At 54.4% G+C, this 25,136-nt stretch overlaps 9 protein-coding genes across 9 annotated transcripts; 6 read left to right on the plus strand and 3 right to left on the minus strand.

Annotated features, from left to right (window-relative positions):
- Positions 1 to 702: 702 nt before the first annotated feature.
- On the minus strand, positions 703 to 1,407 carry M409DRAFT_52310 (uncharacterized protein; the record flags this gene model as incomplete). Its single annotated transcript, XM_033812048.1, has 1 exon — positions 703 to 1,407. One exon carries the CDS (start codon positions 1,405 to 1,407, stop codon positions 703 to 705), a length of 705 nt encoding a protein of 234 aa, XP_033670703.1.
- Positions 1,408 to 2,270: 863 nt separating this feature from the next.
- On the minus strand, positions 2,271 to 2,981 carry M409DRAFT_20229 (uncharacterized protein; the record flags this gene model as incomplete). Its single annotated transcript, XM_033805288.1, has 2 exons — positions 2,271 to 2,852; positions 2,904 to 2,981. 2 exons carry the CDS (start codon positions 2,979 to 2,981, stop codon positions 2,271 to 2,273), a joined length of 660 nt encoding a protein of 219 aa, XP_033670704.1.
- Positions 2,982 to 3,341: 360 nt separating this feature from the next.
- M409DRAFT_64817 (uncharacterized protein) lies at positions 3,342 to 7,701 on the plus strand (the record flags this gene model as incomplete). Its single annotated transcript, XM_033816239.1, has 3 exons — positions 3,342 to 3,534; positions 3,568 to 6,920; positions 7,696 to 7,701. The coding sequence occupies 3 exons, from the start codon at positions 3,342 to 3,344 to the stop codon at positions 7,699 to 7,701; spliced, it is 3,552 nt and encodes a 1,183-aa protein (XP_033670705.1).
- A 1,192-nt stretch (positions 7,702 to 8,893) lies between these two features.
- On the plus strand, positions 8,894 to 11,123 carry M409DRAFT_64818 (uncharacterized protein; the record flags this gene model as incomplete). The annotated part of the gene is made up of 2 exons (XM_033816240.1): positions 8,894 to 9,251; positions 9,304 to 11,123. 2 exons carry the CDS (start codon positions 8,894 to 8,896, stop codon positions 11,121 to 11,123), a joined length of 2,178 nt encoding a protein of 725 aa, XP_033670706.1.
- Positions 11,124 to 11,776: 653 nt separating this feature from the next.
- M409DRAFT_64819 (uncharacterized protein) lies at positions 11,777 to 13,909 on the plus strand (the record flags this gene model as incomplete). The annotated part of the gene is made up of 1 exon (XM_033816241.1): positions 11,777 to 13,909. One exon carries the CDS (start codon positions 11,777 to 11,779, stop codon positions 13,907 to 13,909), a length of 2,133 nt encoding a protein of 710 aa, XP_033670707.1.
- Positions 13,910 to 14,100: 191 nt separating this feature from the next.
- M409DRAFT_20233 (glycoside hydrolase family 89 protein) lies at positions 14,101 to 16,437 on the minus strand (the record flags this gene model as incomplete). Its single annotated transcript, XM_033805289.1, has 1 exon — positions 14,101 to 16,437. The coding sequence occupies one exon, from the start codon at positions 16,435 to 16,437 to the stop codon at positions 14,101 to 14,103; it is 2,337 nt and encodes a 778-aa protein (XP_033670708.1).
- Positions 16,438 to 17,078: 641 nt separating this feature from the next.
- On the plus strand, positions 17,079 to 18,028 carry M409DRAFT_20234 (uncharacterized protein; the record flags this gene model as incomplete). Its single annotated transcript, XM_033805290.1, has 2 exons — positions 17,079 to 17,340; positions 17,394 to 18,028. 2 exons carry the CDS (start codon positions 17,079 to 17,081, stop codon positions 18,026 to 18,028), a joined length of 897 nt encoding a protein of 298 aa, XP_033670709.1.
- An 824-nt stretch (positions 18,029 to 18,852) lies between these two features.
- On the plus strand, positions 18,853 to 21,048 carry M409DRAFT_52316 (uncharacterized protein; the record flags this gene model as incomplete). The annotated part of the gene is made up of 1 exon (XM_033812049.1): positions 18,853 to 21,048. One exon carries the CDS (start codon positions 18,853 to 18,855, stop codon positions 21,046 to 21,048), a length of 2,196 nt encoding a protein of 731 aa, XP_033670710.1.
- A 564-nt stretch (positions 21,049 to 21,612) lies between these two features.
- M409DRAFT_52317 (uncharacterized protein) lies at positions 21,613 to 24,837 on the plus strand (the record flags this gene model as incomplete). Its single annotated transcript, XM_033812050.1, has 1 exon — positions 21,613 to 24,837. One exon carries the CDS (start codon positions 21,613 to 21,615, stop codon positions 24,835 to 24,837), a length of 3,225 nt encoding a protein of 1,074 aa, XP_033670711.1.
- Between the last annotated feature and the right edge of the window lie 299 nt (positions 24,838 to 25,136).

Below are 25,136 nucleotides of genomic sequence, written 5' to 3' on the forward strand. Positions count from 1 at the left end.
GCGCACACTCTCACAGAAACCTGTTTGCCATCCGATCGAGGAGGGAGGACTGGCCCCAAACTGTGGATCCCCGGCTCCAGCATCCCATGCATTCGTCAGCCACAAATCCAAAACCCCACCGTCCCCACCGTGGATGAAGTCATGGCGCAGGTGGCTCCTCGCACCACCCAGACACCGGCTCCCCAGCCTCTGACGCCGCAATCTCCACGCGGCCGTTGTTGCTAAAGTGCGTTAAGATTGTGGCATTCGTGGCGATCGTGGCATTCTCGGCCATCAGAGTTCAGGCACGGCGACTTCAGCTGAGGCGTTCGAAAGTTGGCAGTGGAGGCGCTAGGCATGCTCGGTCTGTGGGAGGTGAAACCATTCTCGCTGGGATGCAAGGATGGTTGTGCTGCGATTCTGTCATCCATCCGATCTGACGGAGTGGAATTTCGTCATTATGGGGCGAAGGTGGTTGGATGATTGCTGGGGTGGGTGAATCGTGACGAGGCCGAGAATTTGTTGGCGGATGGGGAAAGTCTGCGTGAGGTGAGTAAAGGTACGCGGTGGACGAGAGGAGGTGTTCAGGAGAATGAGAAGGTTGGTTGGTTTTGAGGGACATGAAAATTCAAGCTACGGATAGTACAGTTACACCTTTCCATAATCAACTCCAGACACACAATAGGAAACTACGCAAGTAAAATACAACATCCATCCCATCTTCTAGTTGAGCAGACCAAGAGTAAGGTCACCGTGAATCTTCGCCTTGAGCTGGATCTCAATGTCGAGGTTAAGCTCCAATCGCAGACGAAGCTGCTCCCCACCGCCCTCCTCCTCACCTCCCTTGTCACCACCGCCCGTCAATCCACCCAATGCCTTGCCGGCAGTATCGCCGACTTGGTTGACCGCATCGCCAGCAGTGTTCTGGACAAGATCGCCAGCCTGGCCGACGAGCTCGCCGCCGGGAACGTTCTCAGTGACGCTGTCGAGTGGGCCGCCCTGGGAGCCCTTGGTCTGGGCTTGCTGCTTCTTCTGGCGTTGTCGCTGGCGACGACCACCTTGGGCGCTCACGTCGCTGCGAGCGATTGATTCAGTATCGCTCTCCTGGCCGCCCTTGCGACCACGGCCGCGGCTCTGTCGTCGACGGGATTGTTGGCGTTCTTGCTGAGGTTCGGGTTCTTGTGCTTCTTCCTCGCCGTCGGCTTCTGCTTCTGCGCCGGCGTCTGCTTCCGCTTCGCCTTCGGCTTCACCGTCGGCTTCGTCGGTTTGGGCTGGTGTTGGTTGCTGTTGTTGCTTCTGGCCCAACTTCTTGGGAGTGCGCTTGGTTTGTTTCTGGCTTGCTTGTGCACTGCCGGAGGCGTTTGCGCCAATGTTGAGGTTGCCCTCGCCAGAGGCGGATGCTTGTTGCTCTTCTTGCTGAGACGACATGATGGATTGAACTTGTTGTAGTCAGAGTTGAATGTGGGTTTGGATAGACGCTGGAGGAATGTCAAGAGAAAAGTCACGGTTCGAGAAGAAGACGCACACTTAGCTCACCCCCCAAACCTGTTTCAAGACCGCCGCAAAGACCAATGCGCATCGCGGTTGCGTCAATGCTCCATCCTGCTGCGTCTTCAGCCACAGGTTGCAGGGGTGGACTTGCTTGTGCCTCCGATCGATCAGAGCGCCTGCAGATCGCTTACAATCCTTCGGGCTTGCAGCCGACGCGACGTGTGGCGTGAACACTCACGACGAATGATGTGAATATTCCGGGGAGCGACGGAAGAAGCATCTCGATGTTGCTTTTGTGGGATTAGAATGTCTCCATTCGAGGAGAAAGGGATGAAAAAAATGAAGTCTGACGCAGCATCACCATTTCTGGTGAGTTGCATCGCGGGAAGCCTCGTCGACATGGCACAGTCGATCACACTATTCGATCCGGACAACATGTGACGGTACGCCAGCGATACCCATTTCGCTCATTTACGAGGGCTTGACGACTTGATCATCGATGCATGCGATTCCAGCCAACATCGAGGTTTGAATTGGCTCTCAGCCGAGCCGAAACGAAATGGTGTCAGCACGTTAGTTTCTCACAGAGCTCAAGTAGAGAGGGATGGTAACAGGTCGGTTTCCATATTCGACTCCGAGGACCGGCGTTGTACATGTAGACCCATGCTGGCTGACATGAGGAAGTCAGTGTACAGAACTTCATTGTGCTCAATCGAGCGGACTGCAATTGCCTTGGCCTCTTCAGTGTGTCAACGACAATCACACCGGAACACTGTCTTATACGTGCTTGCATACTTCTTTCAATGCTTCTGCTTCTCCCGTTGCGACTTGACCAGGTCCTCAAACCGTCGATATACGAATTGTCCCTCGATGAAACAGCTGAAAGTCCAAAGCCACCAAGTGGATGATCTCGGATTGACTGAGTGAGTTCGCAACTTGTGGAGCGCGAAGTACACTGCCTCTGCTCCATGGATGCTAACCATCGCAGCAAGCAACCACGGCTGAATCGTCCAGCTAAAGTGGGCGAATGTCGATCCAAGTAGTCGCTCGACAGGACCTCCCGCGGCGAACCACCACCTTTGGCTGTACGAGATGAACGTCGCCGAGATGATGAGGAATTCCAGACGATATATGAGATTGTTCGGCGGTACGTATTGCCTCACAGTCACGTCTGAATGACCTAAGGCTTTGCGACATTCCTTATCGAGTTCGACCACTCGCTTGCGAGCTTCTCTGTATGAGGACATCGCCGGCTCGAATGGGACGCGATACGTCTTTCCTTGGCAAGAGAGTGTCAATTCATTGAGGTCGACATCTGTCATTCGGCCTGAGTATGCGCTTAGAGAAGACCGCTTCCCATAGTGCTCGAGGTAACGCACGATCTGATGTAGAGTCAGTGAGCTGAAGGATTCGCGGAGTTGTACGACACTCACGCTGTCATGGTGATCCTTGTTCATGTGGCTGATGATTCTGTCTTTGGCGGCTTGCTCTTGGCTGGCTTTTTCTGCCATGTTGGCGAGAATATTGTCTCCCAAGAGATGTCTTGAAGGCGATTGTGCGAAAAGTTGCAGATGGTTCGATTCGGTAGCAAGAACGAACTGGAGAGGAACGCAGGCGCGATGGCCAAAAGTCGCATAGTCTTCGACTTATGGCACAACATCCGCACTCCTTCCCTCCCAAGCCCGCGTCCCATGTCTGCCTCACGCTCATATGGACTTCACGTGAACCCGGGAGTGATTTTACAACTGAAGGGACATTATTTCTCTATGCCCATGCCCAACGTCTCCCACCTCTGAACTTCAATGGAAAAGCTGATGGACGTCTCCCTGTCCTGACCCAAAACAACTCCGCCACCATCTCCAGCTCTCGCCATGTCGAACCCATTCTTCTCAAGTATCGACGGCGAAGACGTACGAGTCCAGAGCGATTCAACCAATCATGGGCAAACATCATCGGCTACTTCAGAAAGTTCAAAATGTTCTCGATCCTCGTTGTCGTTGAACTCATCTGCCGCGACTTCCCCTGGAGCAACAGACCCATTCTGGTATTCACGAAAGGACCCCAGTCAGTCTGACCGAGCGAACGCCATAAGATCAGACATTTCCAACTTTCTGGCGCTCGGTTGTCTATGCTTTGAGGACTTTTCCAACTCAGAAGCCAACGATAGCCCTGGTGACTGGGTGGGCATTACGACACTGCCTGTGCTGGCTTTCGACCAAAGCATCGCGTCGAATCTTGCAAGGTTGTTTAATTACGGCTGGATTCGAATCCAGTCAACAAGATCGATCACGAACGATGCATGGCTTGTTTTTCGAATCTATCTTCTCTACAGCGATGTCGGCAATGCAGTCATCAATCGCAGCGACAAGAAACTCGTCCAGGCACTGGAAGGTCTTTTGAGTGAAATCGACACTTCATCAGAGACATGGAACGGTCGCTACCTCTCGGATCAGAAATGTCCTTTTGACCTCTGGGCGAGTGCGGATGAGGACAATTCAAGCTTGTTTTACTTGTTCAACAAGCTGCCATCTCCCAATCCTCGGCCGTCAGACATCGACCAAAGATATCCTCGAGAAGCTTTGGAAGATCTTCTGGACTGTGATTCTACTGTTCGTGGACTGAAAACCCCTCTATACCCTTACCAGAGACGCTCAGCTGGTGCTATAGTCCATCGCGAGTGCATGTCTCGCATGGAACTCGATCCTCGATATGAGGAGAGGATCGCTCCAGACGGCAATCGGTTCTATTACAACGCTAGGGACCTGGACTTCCCACGAGACGCCCCGCTGCAACAATCATGTCAGGGCGGCATTCTCGCCGAGACCATGGGTCTTGGGAAAACTCTCATCTGCCTCGCTCTCATCCTGTCAACTCGCGACCATCCACCGAAGGTACCCGTGCAGTACTCATCGATACCAATCCGGCCACAGGTGGCAAGCCTGGCTGAGATGGCAGTGTCGGTTATCAACAGGAAATCAATACCTTGGAAAGTCGAATTCGAGCGTGAGCGCCAGGCAACTGGAATTGAATTCAACAAATGTGTACAAATGCTCGATCAAAATCCGGGAAGCTATGAAATTCCAAGAGTCCCAATCCGCTGGAACCGCAACACTACACTGCCACCTCCACAACGAGTTATCCTAACAACGACGACGATCATTGTCGTGCCGCAAAATCTGCTCAAGCAATGGCGCAGTGAGATCCAGAAGCACGTCGAGACAGGAGCTTTAAAAGTCCTTGTGATGGAGGATCGCCGCAAGGACCTTCCACCGCCCGACGAGTTGCGAACATTCGATGTCATTCTCTTCACGAGGAACAGATTTGACATGGAAAGCAGAGATGGGCAAGACAGCGAAGGCAGGCGAGTATCGAAAGCGCCCTTAGTCTGCCGTTGCCCCTACATCGGAGCGACACGTCGCAGGGACTGTCACTGTTTGCAAGAAGATGCTCTCTACGATTCGCCATTGAAATACCTCCATTTCAGGCGTATAATCGTCGACGAAGGACACTTCTTTTCGAACAGCAACACCAATACCGTGATTGTGGCAAATCGCTTGGTGAAGGCCGACCATCGGTGGAGTGTCAGCGGCACACCAGCACGAGATCTTCTCGGCGTCGAAGTCGATACATCCGTCATCTCCGAGTCAAAGGAGAGTAGAGATGCCTTACTCGAACGCAGACGCACTTTCAACCCAATCGAGGACAGATCCGGTGCGATCGATAGTCTCGGGTCGCTGGCAAGCACCTTCATTAACGTCGAGCCCTTTTCACAAGGTCGAGCGATCTGGAAGGATTACGTTTTCCGGCATGAAGACCACCGGCACACCTTCTCAGGCTTTTCCACATGTCTACGAAGAACTTTGGAGGGTATGGTCGTCAAGACACGTCCAGAGGATGTTGAACGAGACATTCAGCTCCCGCCACTGCACCATTCTGTCGTACGCCTCAAGCCCTCGCTCTACGATATCTTCACTGCAAATCTCTTCACACTAGTCCTGACAGCGAATGCTGTTACGTCAGAAAGGACCGATGCGGATTATTTGTTTCATCCCAACAGCCAGAGATCGCGGTATCAGCTTGTCGGCAATCTGAGAAAGAGCACATTCTTCTGGACCGGCTTCAGCGAAGATGACGTGTTGGCATCGATGTCAAACGCGAAGAAGTATCTCGCTAAGGAAGGCACGGGATGTACTCAAGAAGATCGTGTGCTAATGACCGAGACACTGAAGTGTACAGATGCTATTCTGAATTCTCGAGGATGGAAAGCCTTGAGCAAGTCCCACGAGCTAGGTGTTTTCATCGACGAATGGCCAGAACAATCAGCTGAGCATTGGGCTTTTGATGATTCAAAATCGCCTGTTCTCACTGGTATTACCCAGCTACTGGACGCGCAGCGATTCGTAAACGAACGCATCGCACAGGATGACCCAGGGGAAGGCCTATCTGGTCAGGGCATTCGAGCTCTTGCGGCCTTGCAAGACTCGCCGACGGCACAGCAGGAAGCCGCACAAGGTGTTGGCGATGCACACAGTATGGCAACGAACACGGACAAGACGAAGATCAAGAAGCCAACAAAGAAGGGCGCAATCAAGGCGGCTCTCGCGGAGAAGCAGCTCCTGTCCAAGTCTGGCATTCCTATGTCTTCGATCGACGGTGAACCTCGCAAACGAAACGACAAAAGTCCTCGGCTGCCCATGAAAGCTTTTCGTGTTACTAAGAAACGAAAGGAGAAGCCTGCTCGCAAGCCGAAGAAGGACGATGACGATCTTGAATCAGTCCAACCCAGTGCTATCCCCGATCCTCAATTGCGGTCCAATTCAGAGTATTCGCGAGCTCGCGTCGTGGGCACGACATCAGCGAAGATGTCATACCTTATATCGCAGGTCATGAAGTACTATCAGGACGAAAAGATACTGGTCTTCTACGAGGGCGACAACATTGCTTACTACATTGCTCAAATCCTGGAACTGCTTGATGTCAAGCACGAGATCTATGCCAAGACCCTCCAGAATCGCCTGAAGTCCGAATACGTCGTTGACTTCGACTTGGGAGCAGATACCAGAGTGTTGCTCATGGACGTTGGTCAAGCTGCTTTTGGTCTGAACCTGAGCAGTGCTTCGAGGATATACTTCGTCAACCCAGTATTGCGACCTCAGATCGAATCGCAGGCGATCAAACGTGCGCATAGGATTGGGCAGACAAGACGGGTGCATGTGGAGACTCTTCTTTTACAGGACACCGTGGAGGAGAAGATGTTCCAGCGATCAAAGCGAATGACTGCCGAAGAGCATCGCGTAAAGGCCGTCGAAGATGACGGGGGCATGCGAGAGATCATTCAAAGCTCCCGCATTTTGAACGTTCCGGAAGAGCAGCAAGCGTCATTACAAGATCAGATGGCTTCGCTTGAGTCTCCAGAGCAGCTTTGGGCCAGACCAGGGTGGAGAGATTTCGTACTTTTCGCCAACCGCAAGCGAAAGCGGCGAGGAACGCTCGAGAACGGTACATCTCCTGAGGACGAACAGCAGGATCTGATACAACAGGACCGTCAGCACCCTCAAGTCGTCATCAAAAGGCAACGAACAGAGTCAGTCGACCTCGGTGATTCAGGACATACTCCAAGTGCGAGTGACAACAGTAACGTCCACGAATTTTTCCGGAAGGGCAGCATTTTCGGTCCAGATTCAACTTTCCCACCCATGGCGGTCTAACCCTGAGCACGTCCATGAACGAGGTCAGCGTTGTAACACCGTCAGATGTGTACATTGATCAACATCAACATCAATCACGGAGTCATATCCTACTGAGCGAACACCTCTTTCTCGATCCAGAAGCTTCCTGACACCTACCACAAACCTTTCTGCTAGTATAGGCGACTAGCATCCAAATCAATGACTTCAGTATGTCCACACTATCAGCCTGGCTGATCCCCTGCCGGGATGAGCGAGACAGATCATCTTCCGGGATTCTGACAGCTGCAGGCATCCGTGGACGGGTTGGCAACACAAACAAATCACCAACAGAGTGTTTTTCGCATGGCCATACGCGCGTTCATGCTGCTTCCCGACGAGCCCATCTCGGGTAGCAACATAAGGCTAATTACGCTGCAGACTGCAGCTGACTCCCCCATCCTTTGTTTGAAGCACAGTCAGGCGAGCCAGAACGTCGCATTCGATGGATCGAAAAGGGTCGATCTCGAGCGAGGGTTTTGTTTGCTTGGCTGCTGAGTGGTAGGACAAACGTCTCCGCATCATTAAGTGCACGCGCGGAAGCACGAGCCCCGGGTCAAACACGTCCAGTCCACACGAACGAGCTCTGTGAGTCCGGGACGAGCATCATGCCAGCGTCACACTGGAGGTCGTGAGGCATCCACCGTGTTTGACACCGCCATTTCGTCCTTTATCCAGGTGCCGTCACATGCAATAGCACATTGCGTTGGTGTCCGCCGGCCCAAGTCGTGGCCCACCGAATCACTCTAATTCAAGAATCGATATTGGTGTTTCGGCTATCCTGTACCCTTCCAGGCTGCAGTCGTGGGAGGCACCATCCAGCTCTCAAGCCATCATCTCCGTCATGTTCGGGATATTCAAGGTCGACGCATATTGCCTTGGCCAATGACCGAACTCGCCCAGGTCCCGGTACTCTGGCAACGCCTGATGGAGTGCAGACAGATCGCCGGTGCAGCGGCGAAGCCGTCCACTGTCGTTGCTCGAGAGTATAACAGGACAATAATTGAACTGGCCGTGTGGGTCGCACAGCACGCTCGCAGAGTTGCAACAAGGTGTAACATTCCGCTGTGGTGTTTCCATGGCGATGTTCTTCTGCCATGCCACTATGGTCTCCTGTTCCCACCTCCTCAAGCGTGGCGAGGTGGCCCACGGGTGTGCGGGCGTTTGTGCGCATTGTGGCAGGCTGCATTTCTTTGAGGCGCCTCCTTGCATTGCTTACCGCTGGAATGTCTCAAAGGCAGCTGACGTTTCGTCTGGTTGCTTCGCGCTTCGGCTTGGCCGTTTTCGGACCCGCTACACACCCAACAAAGAACAAAGAAAGGCCCGGCAGTATCGACTCCGCAACAATCGCAGCATTGCGCGAGGCAGCCGGCGGCCGTGCTCGTCATTGGACAAAGAACCGCATGCCACATGAGGCTTGGGATAATAGGCACGAAGATTCTCTGCCTCTCCTTCAATAATGGACGGAGTTGATTCGTCAGGCTCTGTCATTGGTACGCTGGGGGCTTTCATTGTCGTCGAATGCGAATGCCAGTGGAACAAGAGGCCTGTGAGACCCTCCCTCCTTCTTCCCGATGTCTGCTGTCCATCAAAACTCGTTGCAGCCGCTGCCATCCCATTGGATTCCCCCACCGCAAACGCAGCCCGCAAATGATTCCGGCCACATCATCTTCACAAGACAGCTGTGGCAGCGAACCATGAATCAAAGTGATCCGGTTGTCTTGAACAGGTCTCAAGCTCAGGAAACACGAGGCAGCCATAACAGCGCTACTACCCCTAGCCGACGCACTTCATCTTCCGCGTCGTCTCGCTCGCAGAGGCGGTCTCCCAGTCCCGAAGAACGCAGCGGTTCGAAGACTCCGCTGACACCAGAGGAGAGTCCGCCTTTCAAGTCGACCGCAACAAGGAAACGAGACGCCGGTATTGTAGAGGCAGAAGACAAAGAGATTGACGACAGCGAAGCAACTCCAACTCACGCCAGGCAGGACAGCGGTGATAGTGGTATCCACGTCTGTATCTGCCAGCCCGACCCGAAGATCCGCCGACCGAGAAACGGTAAGTCATAGATTAGAAGCTGAATGTTGGAGACGTTGCTGACGAGTCATAGCGTTCATATTATATCGACAGCACCATCAAGCCAACGTTGTTGCTCAGAATCCAGGTCTTGCAAATCCAGAAATCTCGAAGATTATCGGTGAGCAGTGGCAGAATCAGTCTCCTGAAGTCAAGAACAAGTGGAAGGCCCTTGCCGAAGAGGAGAAGCTTCGTCACCAGCAGCAGTACCCGACCTATCGTTACCAACCCAAACGCAGCGGTCGTCGCAACAGCCAGTCCTCTGACTGTAGTGGGAAGAAGGCCAAGTGTGCGAAGTGCGGTGGTAGGAGTATCTTGGCTCCATCAACACCTTTTTCGAACGTGCAATCCAGCAACCCAAGCCCAGCAGGACCACAGACTCCCAGCTCGGCGATCACTCCAGTCTCCAGGACTCTTCCAGTGCTCAGAGATCTGAGCCTCCAATCACCAGCAGCACGTCGCTTGGGCAAGCAGTTCCCTAGCAGTAACATGTCACCACTCCACGCACACCCTGACGACAGAGACGATCTTGGTCCTTTGAGCCAAGATCTCAAGCGGCGTCGATACAACGGAGAGCATGCCCCAACGCTCAGCAGAGCCATGCCAACTCGCTATGCGGCTGCTCCAGCAGCTCCTCAGAGCGGCCCGGGTACCCCATTCCCGTTCGCACAGGCGCCTCCACACCCGTATCCTCCTGGCGCTGCGCATTCTCGTCGTGAAAGCTTGCCTGGCCTTCGCGGTATGGTCAGCTCTCCAGGCGCGATGGCACCTCCGCCACGTCCTGGCCCAGGCTATCAGCAGCACCGCTTGTCCCAAGGCCACATTCCACACGATCGGTCCCTCACTCTGCCACCACTGCAGACCAGCACTACTGCGAACGTGCCAAGTGCACTGGCTACCGCAGGAGCAGGCAAGACGGCCAAAGAGCAGATCATGAACTTGGACTTCCGGCACAAGATCAGCGTGCTGCGCCGCGTTGCGCCTCCAACACCGTTGAAGAAGTCAGCTCTGCGTGGACCTTTACTCGTTGTCGAAGGAGACAACGTGGAGGCGGTGAAAGATCTTGGAAAGTGGCTGAGTGATACGCTTCGCAAGGACGACGATCTCACTGTGAGCCTTCGCAATGGACCGACGCTCTCCGCAGACGGCTCCAAAGAGAAGCTCATGGCGCAGTATCACCGTCTTGCTGCGGAGTGGTTGGATAAGAGTGGTGGGATCAGAGACTCGTTGGCGATACGGACCAGCTCACCGACTGACTCTGTCATGGTCGATGCAGCGCCTGCGGTCGTGAAGGCTGGAAGAGACATTGACGAGAACTACGACGATAGCGACTCATCGACGTCCAAGGCCAAGGCCGAGAAGGCAGCTGAGGGACGGAAGGAGACAGGCTCCGAGCGTGCCAAATCCGACGCCTCGAAGATGGACGTCGACACGGCATCAAAGGGGTTTCGCTCGTCGATGGGTGATTCAGCCATGAAAGACGGCGGCTCTTCGTCCAGCTCCGCCAAGCCGATCAGCATCATCGCCAACTACTCACTCCACGCAAGCAACTTCTTCGCGTGCAACATCCCCATCGATGCGCATGATCCATACGCGCCGACTGATCATTGGCAGTGGACGGCCACGCAATGGCGTGGCATCATCAGCCCTGACTTGACTATCTACGTCCGCGATGGGGTTACGGGCGATAGTGGCAAGCAGAGCGTCGACATTCTGGATGAAGGCAACCTGTTTGTGGTGAAGAGAACGAAGGCGGATGGAAAGGAGACGCTGGAGATTGAGCCGTCTACTCTGCGTCGTCTTGGGTTCGAAGTCAGCGAGTGGGTCAGAGCCTTTGGGTCGAATGCGGAGTGATTTTGACAGAGACAGCCGGTGTTTGGACTTTTAGGTTCTTGCTGTACTTTTGAATCTTGGAAGATTGTAGCCTGGTGCTGAGAAGGGAAGGGATGGGTTGGTAGAATAGAGCGATAGCAGTGTACGTGTAGTACATCCATTCGAAGCCCCGTGTCTTTCCCAGGACTTTTGTGAGCCGGAGAGTTTTGCCGAGGGCCGGCAAAGGGACGAATCGGAGGAGGGCCAGTCATGCTGCACGTGTGAGGACGATGTCACTCTGTCAGCTCGAGCCGATCTTCACATGTCAATCTACGTACCGCTGCATGTGCCCTTCGCCGGCGGGCTGGGTCACGATGGCTGCTCTGCTTCGTTTTGGACTTCCTTCCCGTGACCATTTCTCTCTATCCCTATCCCGTTCTCATATCCCTCTTCCTCCCTTTCTTTGTTTGCCCTCTGAATCCTTTGCGGCTACTTCGGCCCTCGTCCCTCCTTCTGCTCTACCGTGGCCGTCTGTAACCGTGGTAGTCACCTGAGAAGTCCTCCTCCACGAGACTCCATGGTATGCCGATGGGTAGCGGACTGTAGGCTTCTTCCGCCATGATAGGTAGGACACACACACAACACCCTCTCCTTCCTACAAGCGATAGAGACCCAGACTGACAACATTACCCACCATGCTAGACCACATCCTAGGCCGCCCCTCGACCCGCTTCCGCAAATACCAAGTCTTCTGCGTCGTCCTCCTCTGGTCCTTCTACCTCGCCAAATTCCCCCGCCACGGTCCCCCGGGCGTCCGCCGCCTCTCCAAATGGCTCTCCACAAGATTCACAATGCACCAGGCGGTGGTGGTGTCGTGCGTGGGACTCTACGTCTCGCGCAACTTCGCGAGGGTCGTGGGCTTGGAGTCTCCCGAACCGCTAGCGAATCTCTACGAGAGGAGCTTCTTCCGCGCGACGTGGGTGACGACGGCGTTGGACGCGGGGTTCTGGACCGCGATGCACCTGCGGCCGAAGTTCGTGAGGAGTATCTGCGAGATTGTGTTTACGGTGTATTATCTCGTCTGTGCTGAGCAGGCGGATGAGATGGTCAAGAGGGTGAGGGGGGATCTGAGTCTGGATCATCTGCGGGTCAGCTGGAATAAACCGAATACACCGATTTTGAGGTTCGTCACAAAGCTCCTGAGGCCGAAGTTGATGAATTGGCCTGCGAGGCGGATTGAGATTCCGAGGCCGAAGGGAAGTGATTATACCAGACCGACGGAGGCGTGGATTTACTTTGAGGGATCGCGGGAGGAGTTGTTGCATCAGGATAGAGTCATTCTGGATATACCTGGTGGGGGGTTTGTTGCGATGGACCCGAAGTGTCATGATGATAAACTGTTGGCTTGGGGCGCGAAGGCCAAATGTCCTGTCGTCGCGCTGAACTATGGAAAGGCACCGGAATTCCCTTATCCCTACGCGCTGTATGAGTGCTACGATGCGTACTACCAGATCATTGCTACGCGGGGCAAGTGCATTGGTCTGTCTGGAGAGGTTGTTCCTCGGATCATTGTCAGCGGTGACAGTGCGGGAGGCAATCTTGCGATCGCGATGACCCTACTATTACTCGACAGCGATTCTCAACATTCATCCTGGCAGCCTGGATCAAAGGGCAAGAATCTTCTCCCACCGCCGGAAGCTATTTGTGCGATCTACCCAGCCTTGGAAATGAACATTGGCAACTGGATGACAGACGAGCAACTGGCATTGCTCAGACGGCCACAGCAGCGGAAAGAAAATAAAGATCTCCTACGACGCAAGTCGGAAGACTATAGACGATTGACACCATCTACACCTTACGCCTCGGACGACGAAGACGACAGTGACGCAACAGTGAAACCCACTCAAAAGCCAGTGCTCGAAAGACGACCGACAAGCAGTCAAAGCAATCGAAAACCTACCACGAGACTCGCCATGAGCAGCATGATCTCCTACTTCAACGACCGCATCCTCTCGCCTGAAATGCTGCGCGCCATGATTCTGCTCTATATTGGCGAACACAACAAACCCGACTTCGCAACGGATTACTTCCTCTCCCCCTTACGAGCCCCCGAAGAACTCCTCTCTAAATTTCCCCGAACCTTCCTCCTTTGCGGCGAACGCGACCCCCTCGTCGACGACACCGCCATCTTCGCCGGCCGCCTCCGCCAAGCCCACAGCCTCGAATTCAAGCGCCGCCAGGAACTCGGCCTCGAGCACGAAGACGCCCGCTTCGCCCCCAACAAACACGTCGAAGTCCACTTCGTCCCCGGCGTCAGCCACGGCTTCCTGCAGTTCGTCAGCGTCTACCCGGCCGGATGGCAGTACATCCACAAATGCGCGCGCTGGATGCGGGATCTGTTCGACGAAAACGACAAGTCGTTCGAACCCGCCAGCAGCGTCGCATCGAACGGAGCCCCGGGCTCCTCGGATTATTTCAGCTACGCGCCCTCGCCTCGCTCTCGAAGGAACTCCCTCTCGGAAGATTCGAAACCCCTTGAAATCCCCTCCAAACTCCGCATGACGTCCATTACGAGCAATAGCAGTAGCGGTTCATCTCACCGCAGACGCGGCAGCAGCACAACAGCGACGACGACGACGAGCGGGAGTGGTGCGACGAGGAGTCGCGGCCGCGTGCAGAGGAGTCATTCGGGACGCAAGAGTCCGGCAGAGGCGAGGCATTTTATGATTTCGCGGCTGAGTTCGACGGAGGATTTGGTGTCGCGGCGCATGAATGGCGTGACGCAGAATTTGGGCATGGATTCGAAGAAGGAGGCGCCTGGGGGGTGATTATCAAAGGGGTGAGGCGGACGTGCATGTGTTGTTGTGTTGACAAGGCATAGATGGATGGTAGATGTTGGGAGGGGATTTTGAGTGTCAGCGATTTTTTGCGTATGAGGGCTTGGGAGAAAAGCGTGATGGGTTGAATGTACTTTTGTAGATATCTATGTACTACAAAACCATGGCCTCTCTCGAGGCTTTTACCCAAAGATACTCGGCCACTCACGCACCACCCTCGCAATCGTCTGCTGCAGATTCCCACCACCCCCTCCTTGATGCGGCCATCCCCATCCATAGCCCGGCGGACCTCTCCCACCCTCACCCTGACCATCAGACGTCTGCACCTGCCACCCCTCCTCAAACTCCAGCAAACTCCTCCTCAACGCCTCATTCCGTCCATTCGCCCCTGTTGTGCCATTCAGCGTAAACTGCACAAATCTCTCCCATCTAGGCAAATAATACCCCCTGACCAACCCACCCCACTGCTTACTCGCATAGTCGCTGATTTCGCCGTCAGGTCCCCACAGCGTGATCTGGTTGCGGGCGTCGTATTCGTAGAAGTCCGCGAGGGAGGCGTTGTTGGAGGCGTGTTGGCGGGCGGAGGAAATCCAGGCTGAGAGGTGGAAGTGGGCGTGTGGGCTGGCGGAGAGGATGGCGTCGAGGGAGGAGAGGAGGTGGAGGAGTTGTTGGCCGGTTTGTGAGGCTTTTTGCGCGGAGTAGGTGGGTGAAGTGTTGTTTGACGTGCTGACGAAGGTGGTGTAGAGCGGATAGAAGGCGTTGGCGAGGACTTGGCGGGTGATGTCGGTGAGGTCGAAGGTGTAGGCTTCGTTGGCCCAGAGGTTGGGGTTTTGGGATGAGGCGTGGTAGAAGGCGGTCCAGGCGGTGACGAGGACGGCGGGCTCGTATTGGATTGTCGTTGGGTGGTGGCCTGTTCTGTTGAGGAGGCCGGTCGTGTTTGGGGCGAGTTCGAAGATGGATTTTGTGACGGCTTGGGCGCGGTTGAGGTTCGTGTTGTTGTAGACTGTCTTGCGCATCGTATCCCACGCTGTGTACAAGCCATTAGGCAGCGAGCGAGCGCCGTGGTAGCGTGAGGCGACCCAGTCGTGGAAGTATTTGTCTGTGTTGAGGGGTTGCTTGGACCAGGCTTGGTCGAGGAGGATGTCGTACATGATCTCGTTGCCTTCTTGGCCTTCCATCGTCAAGCCCATGCCTACCATTGTGCTTGAATCTGCCAGAGCGGCTACGGGGTTGATTGTCACGTTTTCGACTTGGCCGTAGAGACCCATGTTCTCTCCGTAGTCGTGCAGCTCGCACCAAATCCAAGGTTTGCCAAAGTAGGATGATGTTCGCTGCCACTGAGGTTGGGATTCTGAGAAGAGGTCTAATATCAACATATCTGAGTTGTCGACGCCGCTCAGATATGCCTCCACTCTGTCGTTCGTCCAGAAGCTTTCCGAGCTGTAGAACAGCCAGCCTTGGAGTAACCATATCGCATCAGGATCTGCAGCCTTCAAGCTCTGAATCGTATTGGAAGTCACATTCCGCAGGTAGTCTAGATCTCCAGAGTATGGATTGTTCTCATTGTACTGATCCAGGGTGTAGATGTCCGTTACATCGCCATAAGCCGCTGTCTGTTTCGTGATGAAGCTCTTTTGTAGCGTCGTGAAGAGGGGATCGAATGGCTCGAGGAAGGTGACATTGGTATATTCCGTTTCAAAGCCGCTCCATCGACTTCCGTTAACGAAAGACGCATTTGGATAGTGCTCGCCAATCTGCCTGGGGACGAAACCAGTGAAGCAAGGCAAGACTGGAGTCATTCCGAGCTCGACCATTCTTGCCACGATCTGCTTGTTGAGTGCGAATTGAGAGTCAATCCAACTTGGAGGGAGATCGCCGCCCCAGCTGCCTTGGATATTGCCAAACCGATTCCAAGCCTGGAAAGCTGGGCCTGACAGGAAAGTTGCAATCTCAGAGTTGCTGAATCCAGCTTCTGTAAACACATCGGACAAGATCTTCTCATAGCCAACCCAGGCGAGCGGAAGGTTGATTCCACGCAACGCCATCCAGTCGAGCTGGAGTTGCCAGTCATCCCAATCCCAAAAGGCAGACGTGTAGCTGAAAGTGACCGTGTTGAAGTGGTATCTCCATGGGACCGTGCTTGCTCCATGATAAGTCGAATTCAGGCGTGGTAGTCGAGCGGGAGCAAGGTCGAGTTGAGAGCCGATAAACCAGTATATGTCGACGTGGACGATGTTGGTCAGGTACCACCTCAGTCCAGTGGCGAGGGCAATTGGCGAATTTCCAGAGATGTGGATTTTCCCATTGGGTGCGTTGGAGACGGTATACTCGTCGTTCGCTGGTAGTGTGGAATTGGTCTGCAAGGCATTATGGCTCAAAGTGAAGGAAAAGCTGTTGACATGATCTGGAAGTCTTCTTCTGACCAACGCCTCAATTCCAGCAGTCGAATTGTTGGAAGTAGTGATACAGCTCCCAATGCTAGCAAACGCAAGGCTAGCCGCCAAGGAAAAGAGTCTCATCTTGAGGAGTACCTACTGAAATGTTGTACAGACCCAGCATGTTGGGCGACGGGTTTTCATCATGCCTCGAAGGAATCGTAGCATGTCGATCCTGGGGCACGTTGCATTTTCATGGAGTGATGTTACTGTACGGCGGAACTCGGTCCCCTAGCGGCCAACGTGACTCCATCGCGGCAGCCATTGGATAGATAGGCCAGCCCAGGATTCTGCGGGTACGCAAGATGTCTCTGAATGCGTGCGTGACGATATGTTCAATCGTGGCCTTGCCATCGATGGTCAGTCGAAAGTCGGTCCGCAAGCCGGCTTTCCAGGCAGATCCGGGCTGGCATCAGCAGAACGATAGCCATTGCCTCCAATAGTGATGATTCGCGCCATAATGATCATTCGAGAGCCGAGAGCCATGACGGATCAATGACAGGTGGTTCATCACCAAGTGCCTGTGGGAAAGAGATCCTTGAAACCTCATCTCAGAGCGGGAGTAGGTCCGGCGGCCGTGGTTGCCCTGCCAACCTGCCCACAACGGACTCCCATCTGCCTTTTCGCGGAGGCGACATGCTAGACGATTAGCTGCATATTCGCGATGCTCACGAGATACTACACTGTGCATCGCCTGATTGAGTAACCTGGTCAATCGCACAATCATGGAGTCGCTCCTTTCCCTCTCCTTCGACAACATCTCCTCCCGGGACGGCACCAAGATTCGAAAAGGGCTGCGGCAAATCGAAGGCCTGCTCGCTCAAGTATGCCTCTCCAAGGCAAGCTCCAGGTCGCCGCACAAAAGGAAGAGCTCAGCTTTGGATGGAGGAGGCAGACAGCAAGGGTCGGCGAAGGCGCTGGGTGAATTAAAGCAAGATCCTGCCTTTAGAGAGTTCTTCCGGTTACAAGAAGGCTTCCAGTGGAATGGTAAGTGATAATATACCTCAAAGCCATCGATACGGACTCCTGACACGCTGCAGTGGCATCAAGATTACTGTCAACACTCGAATGCCTCATGGGCATGGGCAACCCCTCCGACACCGACCTCCTCATCCTCGCAGCGCTGGAACTTCTACAAGGCGTGCTCCTCCTCCACCCACCGTCGAAATGCCTCTTCAGCCGAGAGAGCTACATGAATCTCTTGCTCGACCTCCTCGACTCATCGAACCCGCCGAAACTGCAATCGCAAACGCTCCTTGTCCTCGTCGCCTGCTTGCTTGACTGTCCCCGCAACACCAGAACGTTTGAAGCCATCGACGGCTTGCTGACCGTTACCAGTCTCTTCAAGAGCCGATCAACTACCAAAGACGTAAAGATGCGATCACTCGAGTTCTTATACTTCTACCTCATGCCCGAGGCGCCGGTGGCCCCACAAATCAGCGCCAGTGCACCCAATACGGCAGTTCTACAAAGAGGGCAGCATAAATACCTGAACGCAATTCCTGGGCATGCAAGGACACATTCGGGAGACAGCATGGACATCGATGACGAGGACTTGGACACTCGAACGCAAGAGGACAAGCAGGACTTGCTCGGGCAGTACCTGAGCAATGTCGATGAGCTCGTTGCGGACTTGCAGGAGAGCGGGCCTTTCAACACTGCAGTCACTGCATAGAAAGAGCTTGCAAGGTTGCATTTTCGTGGCGTTTTCTGCAGCGTTCTGTCCCCTGCTCTCTCTTCCAACCGCATGAAGCTGGCGTTTCTGTTTCTTTCTGGAAAGGTTCATGCAATATACCAGCTTGGGTGGCCAGCGTGCCCGGATTTTGAGGGGGTTTCGGTCTTCTTCCGCAGCGAGAGGCGTTGGCTGGCGTGCCTACTTGTCGTTGTTCGAGGGCGTTCACTTCGCCTCACCAAGGCGCTGCTTACCTCCAAGCGGCTTAGTTATAGCAAGTCTGCATCAGACTTTGAAGCGAGCACATACTGCTGTCTCCGAGCCAACCCTCAATCCTCTCTTCGACTGCCACGTCCGAACGAGTCTCCTGCAAGCGTTGTTGTATTTATCTCGCGGACTGAGGTCCGGAGACGCTGATTGGGAGTCCGTGCGCAAACGAACATCTTCAGCGCTTAGAAGCCCAGCTTCGATGTCCTCTCTACCACTCACGCACGACAACGCCCATCATTGTCCTTTTCGCAGCCGCCCAGGCGCCTGAAGGACGCAAACACTCAGCCATGACGAGGAAGGCGGCGGCAATGACGCAGAACGCGAAATGGCGGTGGTGTTTGATATATGGTCTGGTCCCAAGGTCTGGATATTTCCTCCTCGCGACGCGTCCTGCTGAAACGAGTCACGATTCTCCTTGTGTCTTGTCGTCCTTCTCATTTCCTGTCTCCTTCATTCGATTCGATATGCTGCTGGCCAGCCCTCTAATGACGTTACAATCTTCGTAATACTGCTCTGGGATAGACGGGTTCTTCTCCTATGCAAACTTGTACAGTACGATGCCTTCGGGCCGATCACAATCAACAGACGGCGAATCGACAGATCAACAGTCACCGCAGGCCACGGCGACGACCACCTGGATCTTTGACCTCCCGCAACAGTTGGAGAGCACAGTACCGCTGTGTGCGAAAACTTGCGTCTCTTCCTACATCAGCCAAGACTGGTCTTGCTCAACAAACAACTTCACTTGCTTGTGTTCCAACTACAGTACACAGGGATATACTCTGGGCGAACTTGCACTCCTCTGCATCACTCTCGATTGTTCAAACGCGAGTGAAGACAAGAAAGTCGATGCGTACACTGCTTGTGCTTCCGAACCAGATGCGGTCTCGCCCACGCACAGCACACTTTCCCTACCAACCGACATTCCAACAGGGACCCGAACAACAACTGCACCAAGGACCTCGTTACCGCACACTACCTTCAGTCAGTCCATCGCTTCGACACCGAGTTCATCAGTGTCCGCAGCTGTTTCCGAATCTAGCTTGTCGATCACTTCGGTCCCGAGCACGAGCATTCATTCACCTACAGCAACACCGGCAAGTGCCGCACCCAAGGCTCCCAAAGACTCGACGTCGCTCACCACTGCTCAAGCCGTTGGCATATCGGTAGCATGCATGGGAGGACTCATGGCGGCTCTCGGACTGTTCTATCTCTTTGCGTGCCTCAAACGTCGAAAGGCCAACAAAGCCAAAGAAGACCGTCATTCATACGATTTCGTGGACGACGCTCCGCCACGGATACCATCGTCCGACCATAGGCTCGCTGACCAGAGAGGACCTCTCAGTGGATACGCAAGACCCAGACCGGAGTTAGCTACGGAGAAGCATCGTACTCAGTGGCCTGGACCGCACAATGACCCGTATCCATACCGAGAGTCTCAACCATACCAATTCAATGAGAAAGGCATCGACAGAAATACGGGCTTGAGGAGGCCTGTGTCGCCAGAGAGCCCTCACAGCGATTGCAGCATGCGGACCACATCTCAATTGCTGCCGGACAAGCCGAACAGTATACCTCCTCGAAACCTACCGAAGTCACCGCCGGCAGAGAACTTCTCGACGCCGGAGACTGTTTTCGAGGAAGAGCGAGGTGCCCGAATACCGGGTGCTTTAATACCTGGAGGTGGTCTACCAGCCCATCCCGCGGTGCTGAAAAGAAAAGCACCACAGTACACCAACCACTACACGCGGTCACCAGAGCCATTGAAGCATCCCTCTTTATCGCTCGAGATCCCCCGCAAAGCTTCTGGCTCCGATTCGCTTGGCTCCCTGAGCGGCTTTCCTCTCCCTCCACCAAGAGCAGCAGTGCCACCAGACGACGTGCAACGCAGTAGTGGGCATTCGAAATCTCGGTCCAGTAATAACAGTCTCCTCAACTACTATGCAAGTCCGGATTGCGCCTCACCAGACGACCTGTACTCATCCACTCCAATTGAGGAACTTGGTCAGATCCGCCGACCACCACCAGCTGCGGTCACGGTGACGAAACCGACTTACCCACCAAAGGCTATTCGAATGTCTACTGCATCAGATACATCCCGTCGGACGTCCTTCGAGTCGACCGATCCAGATGAGCCTACTCCACCCGAGGAGGAAGAGAAGCAGTTGACACCGGTCGCTGAACTAGAATCGCCGATTTCTGGAATCAGATACCCCAAAGTACCAAGAAGTTCGGCGCAGTCGGTGCCCAGATCGCCAAACTACAAAGGGTCTCCACGGTTGGGCACTGAGTTTGGGAGGGCAGAGATGCCTCAGGTTGTGCCTGTGACACCTGAACAGCAGAGGCCCTTAAAGCACAGTCCGAGCCCTTCACTGAGCGGTTCCACCCTCGCAGCAAAACGCAGAGGCGATGATGCTGCACACGACCTGGAGAAGGGGCTATACATCAAGGGTTCTTCACATTCTCGGAGCAACAGCCAGACCATGGCACCGTTTCAGAAAGAAAGCCGATCAGCTCCCACTCGACAAAATCAAAGGCACGAAAGTCCTCTGAAGGGCTATGGCCGAGTTGCCAGCTCGCGAACAGAAGCTGAATGGCCTCTGAGCAACAAGCCCGAAATGAACACGGCTGTGGATGCACCAATGAAGAGTCCACTATGGGAGCCGAAGCTGACGCCGCGAAAGGAGGGCGATGATTTGTACTTGAGTGTTTCTGCTGCCACGCCGAAGGCTGTTCGGTTTCATGTGAGGTAGCGGCTAGTTGTGGAGATGTATTGATGCGTTCCAGCGATCTTCCGGTTAAAGTAGTCGATATAGATTGTGTTGTACAGATGCACGTCGTGTGAATTGAGGCTCACGAGATCCCTGTCCCCACGAGTTCACGATGCTTGCTTGCTGCAGGATGACATGTGGTGCTGCCGTTCGGCTTGTGCCGCCAATGTTGACTTTGGTGAACCTTCAATCCTCCAACGCTCGCGTGTGAACCGTTTCGTGTTTATTTGCTTGAGCAGACCCAGGGACAGTACACCCAGACGACGCGTCCGACATGGAACAACTGCGATAACTCACACGTCTGGCGCGGGCAATGGAAGGTCGTCCAGCACGGAAGCACCATCTCCACCACGCCGCATTCCTCACCACTCTCGCATGGCAGTTGACATGAGGTTGCTTGGGCAATGACCTTATCTATGAGCTGGCATTTCCCTCGAATTCCGTACGCCTTTACCACACTCTTCACTCTCATCACTTCAATTGGCGGTGGACTGACATGCGACTCTTCAGGTGGCATAGCCGACGACGCTCATTACAAGAGGAAGCATGACTTCCTACCACGCCTCCTCGCACACCCTCCGACTCACGCCCTCCAAGTCCCCCTTCTTCAAATCCCCGAGCCCGCGATCGCCGACCAAGCAGAGCAAACAAGAGGAGCCGGGGTTACATTTACGAAAAGTCATCGGGACGACGACAGCTTCTGCGAATGGGTTTGACTGTTTATCCGCTTCGAGGAAGTTTGCTTTCACGGCGGGAGCCGCTGCTGTGGTGGCTACTGTGGATGAGGAGTTGAATGTGACGCAGCATTTCTTTCGGGGGAACCCGAGTTCTTATACTGGAGGAGGAAGGGAAGGCAATGGAGGCTGGCCGCTGTCGCCGACGCCTCATGATCCGAGATTTCGAGGGGTGAAAGAGCAGGCTACGGGCGGCTCGCCTACGAGTAGGGATTGGTCGGATTCACCGGGACGGACAACTTCTGCGAAGGATCGTGTCAAGGCTGCGACTTCTGTTGCGCTTAGTCCGAATGGAAGGTGGCTGGCCGTGGGAGAGACTGGATACAGGCCGAGGATCTTGATCTTTTCGGCAAGAGATGGGTCTTCAGAGAGTCCTGTATCAGTGCTGGCGGAGCATACGTTTGGCGTGCATGCGCTGAGCTTCAGTCCGGATTCGAAATCTTTGGCCTCGCTGGGGACGGTCAACGATGGTTTTCTATACGTCTGGACTATCGACGAGCGAACTGGTGCTGCAATACTATCCGCAAGCAATAAGTGTACCACCATAATCCACTCAATGGCGTGGATGGGTCGAAGCATCGTCACAGCCGGACTTCGCTATGTGAAAGTCTGGCGACCTGAAGAAGATGTGGCCTTGGACAAAGTCATCGACAGTCTACGAAACAGTACCATATCCACCCCTCGCAACAAGAACGAGCCGCGAACATCGGACTTTGGGAACAGCATTCTCAGTCCGAAGCATCGTGCACTCGCAGGGAAGAATAGCTTACTCGGCGACCTTCTCGAAGCAACCTTCACCTCCGTCATACCGATCTCTGAATCGAAAGCCATCATCTGTACGGAAGCAGGCGATGTTTGCTTGCTGGACGATAGTGGCAGAACGCAGACGCTGTCCTTGGCAGCCAATGCGGGAATCCGAATCTCAGCCGTTCGCATCGACGACAACAGCATGCTGCATGCAGTTGGTCCCGATGGCAGCGCTGTATCGTTTCTCGTTCCGGATCTCGAGAGACGTGCTGGTAGCCCTGGGAAACCTCGGCAACCTTCTGCTTCGAGCATCAAACCAAGTCAACCTCAGGGTACGGTGATAGTAGCCCTTGGTACATTGGGAAATGCTGTGGTGGAAATTGACTCGGATCGAGTTATAAGGCTGTATAACACGCAAGATGGCGCAAGTACCGGTGCGGTACTATCACAGCGGCAACTGACTGCACATGAGGATGCTGTACTTGGCGTTCGACCGATTCGATCGTCGACTCTCCAGGACGCTGCCTTCTTCACATTTTCAGGACATGGCACGATCCACTTCTGGGACAGCGAAGGAGACTCTGTAAATGACGGCCTGAGAATTCCAGTCGTCAACTCGACGGAGATGTACGGACTGCCAAATGAGCTGAAGTCTGTCGAAGCTCTGGCTGATGGGACGATGCTTGCCTCCGGGGACAAGTATGGCAGCTTGACTGTGGTCGAAATTGCGACAGGTGCTGTTCTACATCAAGTAAGAGCGCACTCCGCTGAAGTTCTGGATCTGGTCTCGTTCGAGCGGGCTGGTGTTCAGTACCTGGCTTCCGCTAGTAGGGACAGGACTGTTCAGCTGTTCATGTGCCGTGATGGCATATTGGAGCTCATTCAGACCATGGACGAACATGCTGGAGCCGTGACCGGACTGCTTTTGTCCCGCGATGGCGATCAGCTATTATCATGTGCTGCGGATCGTTCGATCGTTGTTCGACAACGATTTCTCCGAGACTCCCGCGACGGCAGCGCTTTGGCCTTTGGCATGCTTCGAGCCATCACGTTGAAATCCTCGCCAACGAGCATGTGCTTGACTACGCAGAGAGACACCATTCTGGTCTCCACAGTGGACCGCTGCATTGGGAAGTACAGCACCAAGAGCGGCCAAGCGGGATTCAGTTTCAAGTGCTCTGACAACGATGGCGGAGAAGCAGCGGTCATGTCAAAGATTTCCTACTCCCCGTCACTCAATGGCAACCCCACGATCGCTGGGGTGTCTAGTAGCGATAAGTCTGTCCGCCTGTACTCGGAGTATGGAACTCTCATCGCTCGAGACTGGGGTCACACTGAGGGCATCACAGACATGGCCTTCGTCTCTGGTGGAGATGGGGACGGCGAAAGACTGGAGCCGCCCAAGATTGCTACAGTGGCTGCCGACTCCACGATATTCCTGTGGGACAGCCTCATTGTCAGCAATCGCTCAGGCGCAAACAGCGCCGACAGTGAAAACGTTCAAAACGGAAACCTCTCAACACCCTTGGGCCCGCCCCTGAGGAAGGTCATTTCCCACACGGAAATGTCGCGCTTTCGTCGTGACAAGTCGATGGATGAGCACGATTCGCCGTCTCCACCTACGAACCCAGGACCAGCGCCGCCTTCTCCTCAGAAGATTCGCAAGAAGACTTCGAGACTGTCTCTTGCGCAGACACCCCGTCTTGAGCCTGGCTTTCGCTCCAACTTTGATCCGTCTAGGCGACGTAGCTTGAGACAGCGCTCACCTTCACCTCCAAGTCCGCGGAATCCTGCCAAGAAAGATACCAGCCGGCGGCAGACCTTGGGTATGTCTCTACGCTCCAAGAGCAGCGAGAATATCTTGAATACCGGAAGCAGCTCGACTGGCTTCGGGACACTCACCTCATCGACCGAATCGGTGTGTCGCACATTACGTGCCTATCGAAAGAAGCTAGGCAACACAGCGACAACCGACAGCATCACCCCCGAAGCGCTGCGCGAGCTCGAAAAGGAGTTGAAACTCACTGCACGCGTAGTCGGCGAAAAATCGCAAGGCAAGACGCTCGATGAAGCAACCATCGCCAAGCTGCTGGATCAAGCCTCCGACAAGATCGTGGGTCTTCTAGATGAGAAGATCAAAGCGCGAGTTGAAGGCGAGCTGAAACGAGGAGACATATCTACGTCGGCCGGCTCGACTCGTTTAGAGCCTCCTGCGGAGCTGGACGAGCACAGTTTTGAGCGCTCGGAGACGGCGCCTGGGGAGCTAGAATCACGCCAGCCTGGGTCGTGAGAGCATTACTTTCAGATCATCTTTGCATTTTTCCGGATGGTCATGGATTGCATGAGCTGAATTGGGTCACACCAGTCTCCTTGGTGTCAGGACCGGAATAGGGAAGGACAGCAGGCCCAATGACTGCCCCGTCATGTGGCGTTTGTTTTTATTGTGTTTGGAGGCGCAGGAGAAAAGAAAGATACCCATCTCTTTTTTGATCGTATGTACTTCTACTGCTACTATTATGTGAGCCGAAAGGTCGGTTCGATGTCTTGTACTCATATCTTGGGACCAGCCGCTTGGCGTTGACTTGTTCC

Source organism: Zasmidium cellare, assembly GCF_010093935.1.
Source record: "Zasmidium cellare ATCC 36951 unplaced genomic scaffold M409scaffold_9, whole genome shotgun sequence".
In the NCBI taxonomy this organism is placed as follows: Eukaryota; Fungi; Ascomycota; class Dothideomycetes; order Mycosphaerellales; family Mycosphaerellaceae; genus Zasmidium; species Zasmidium cellare.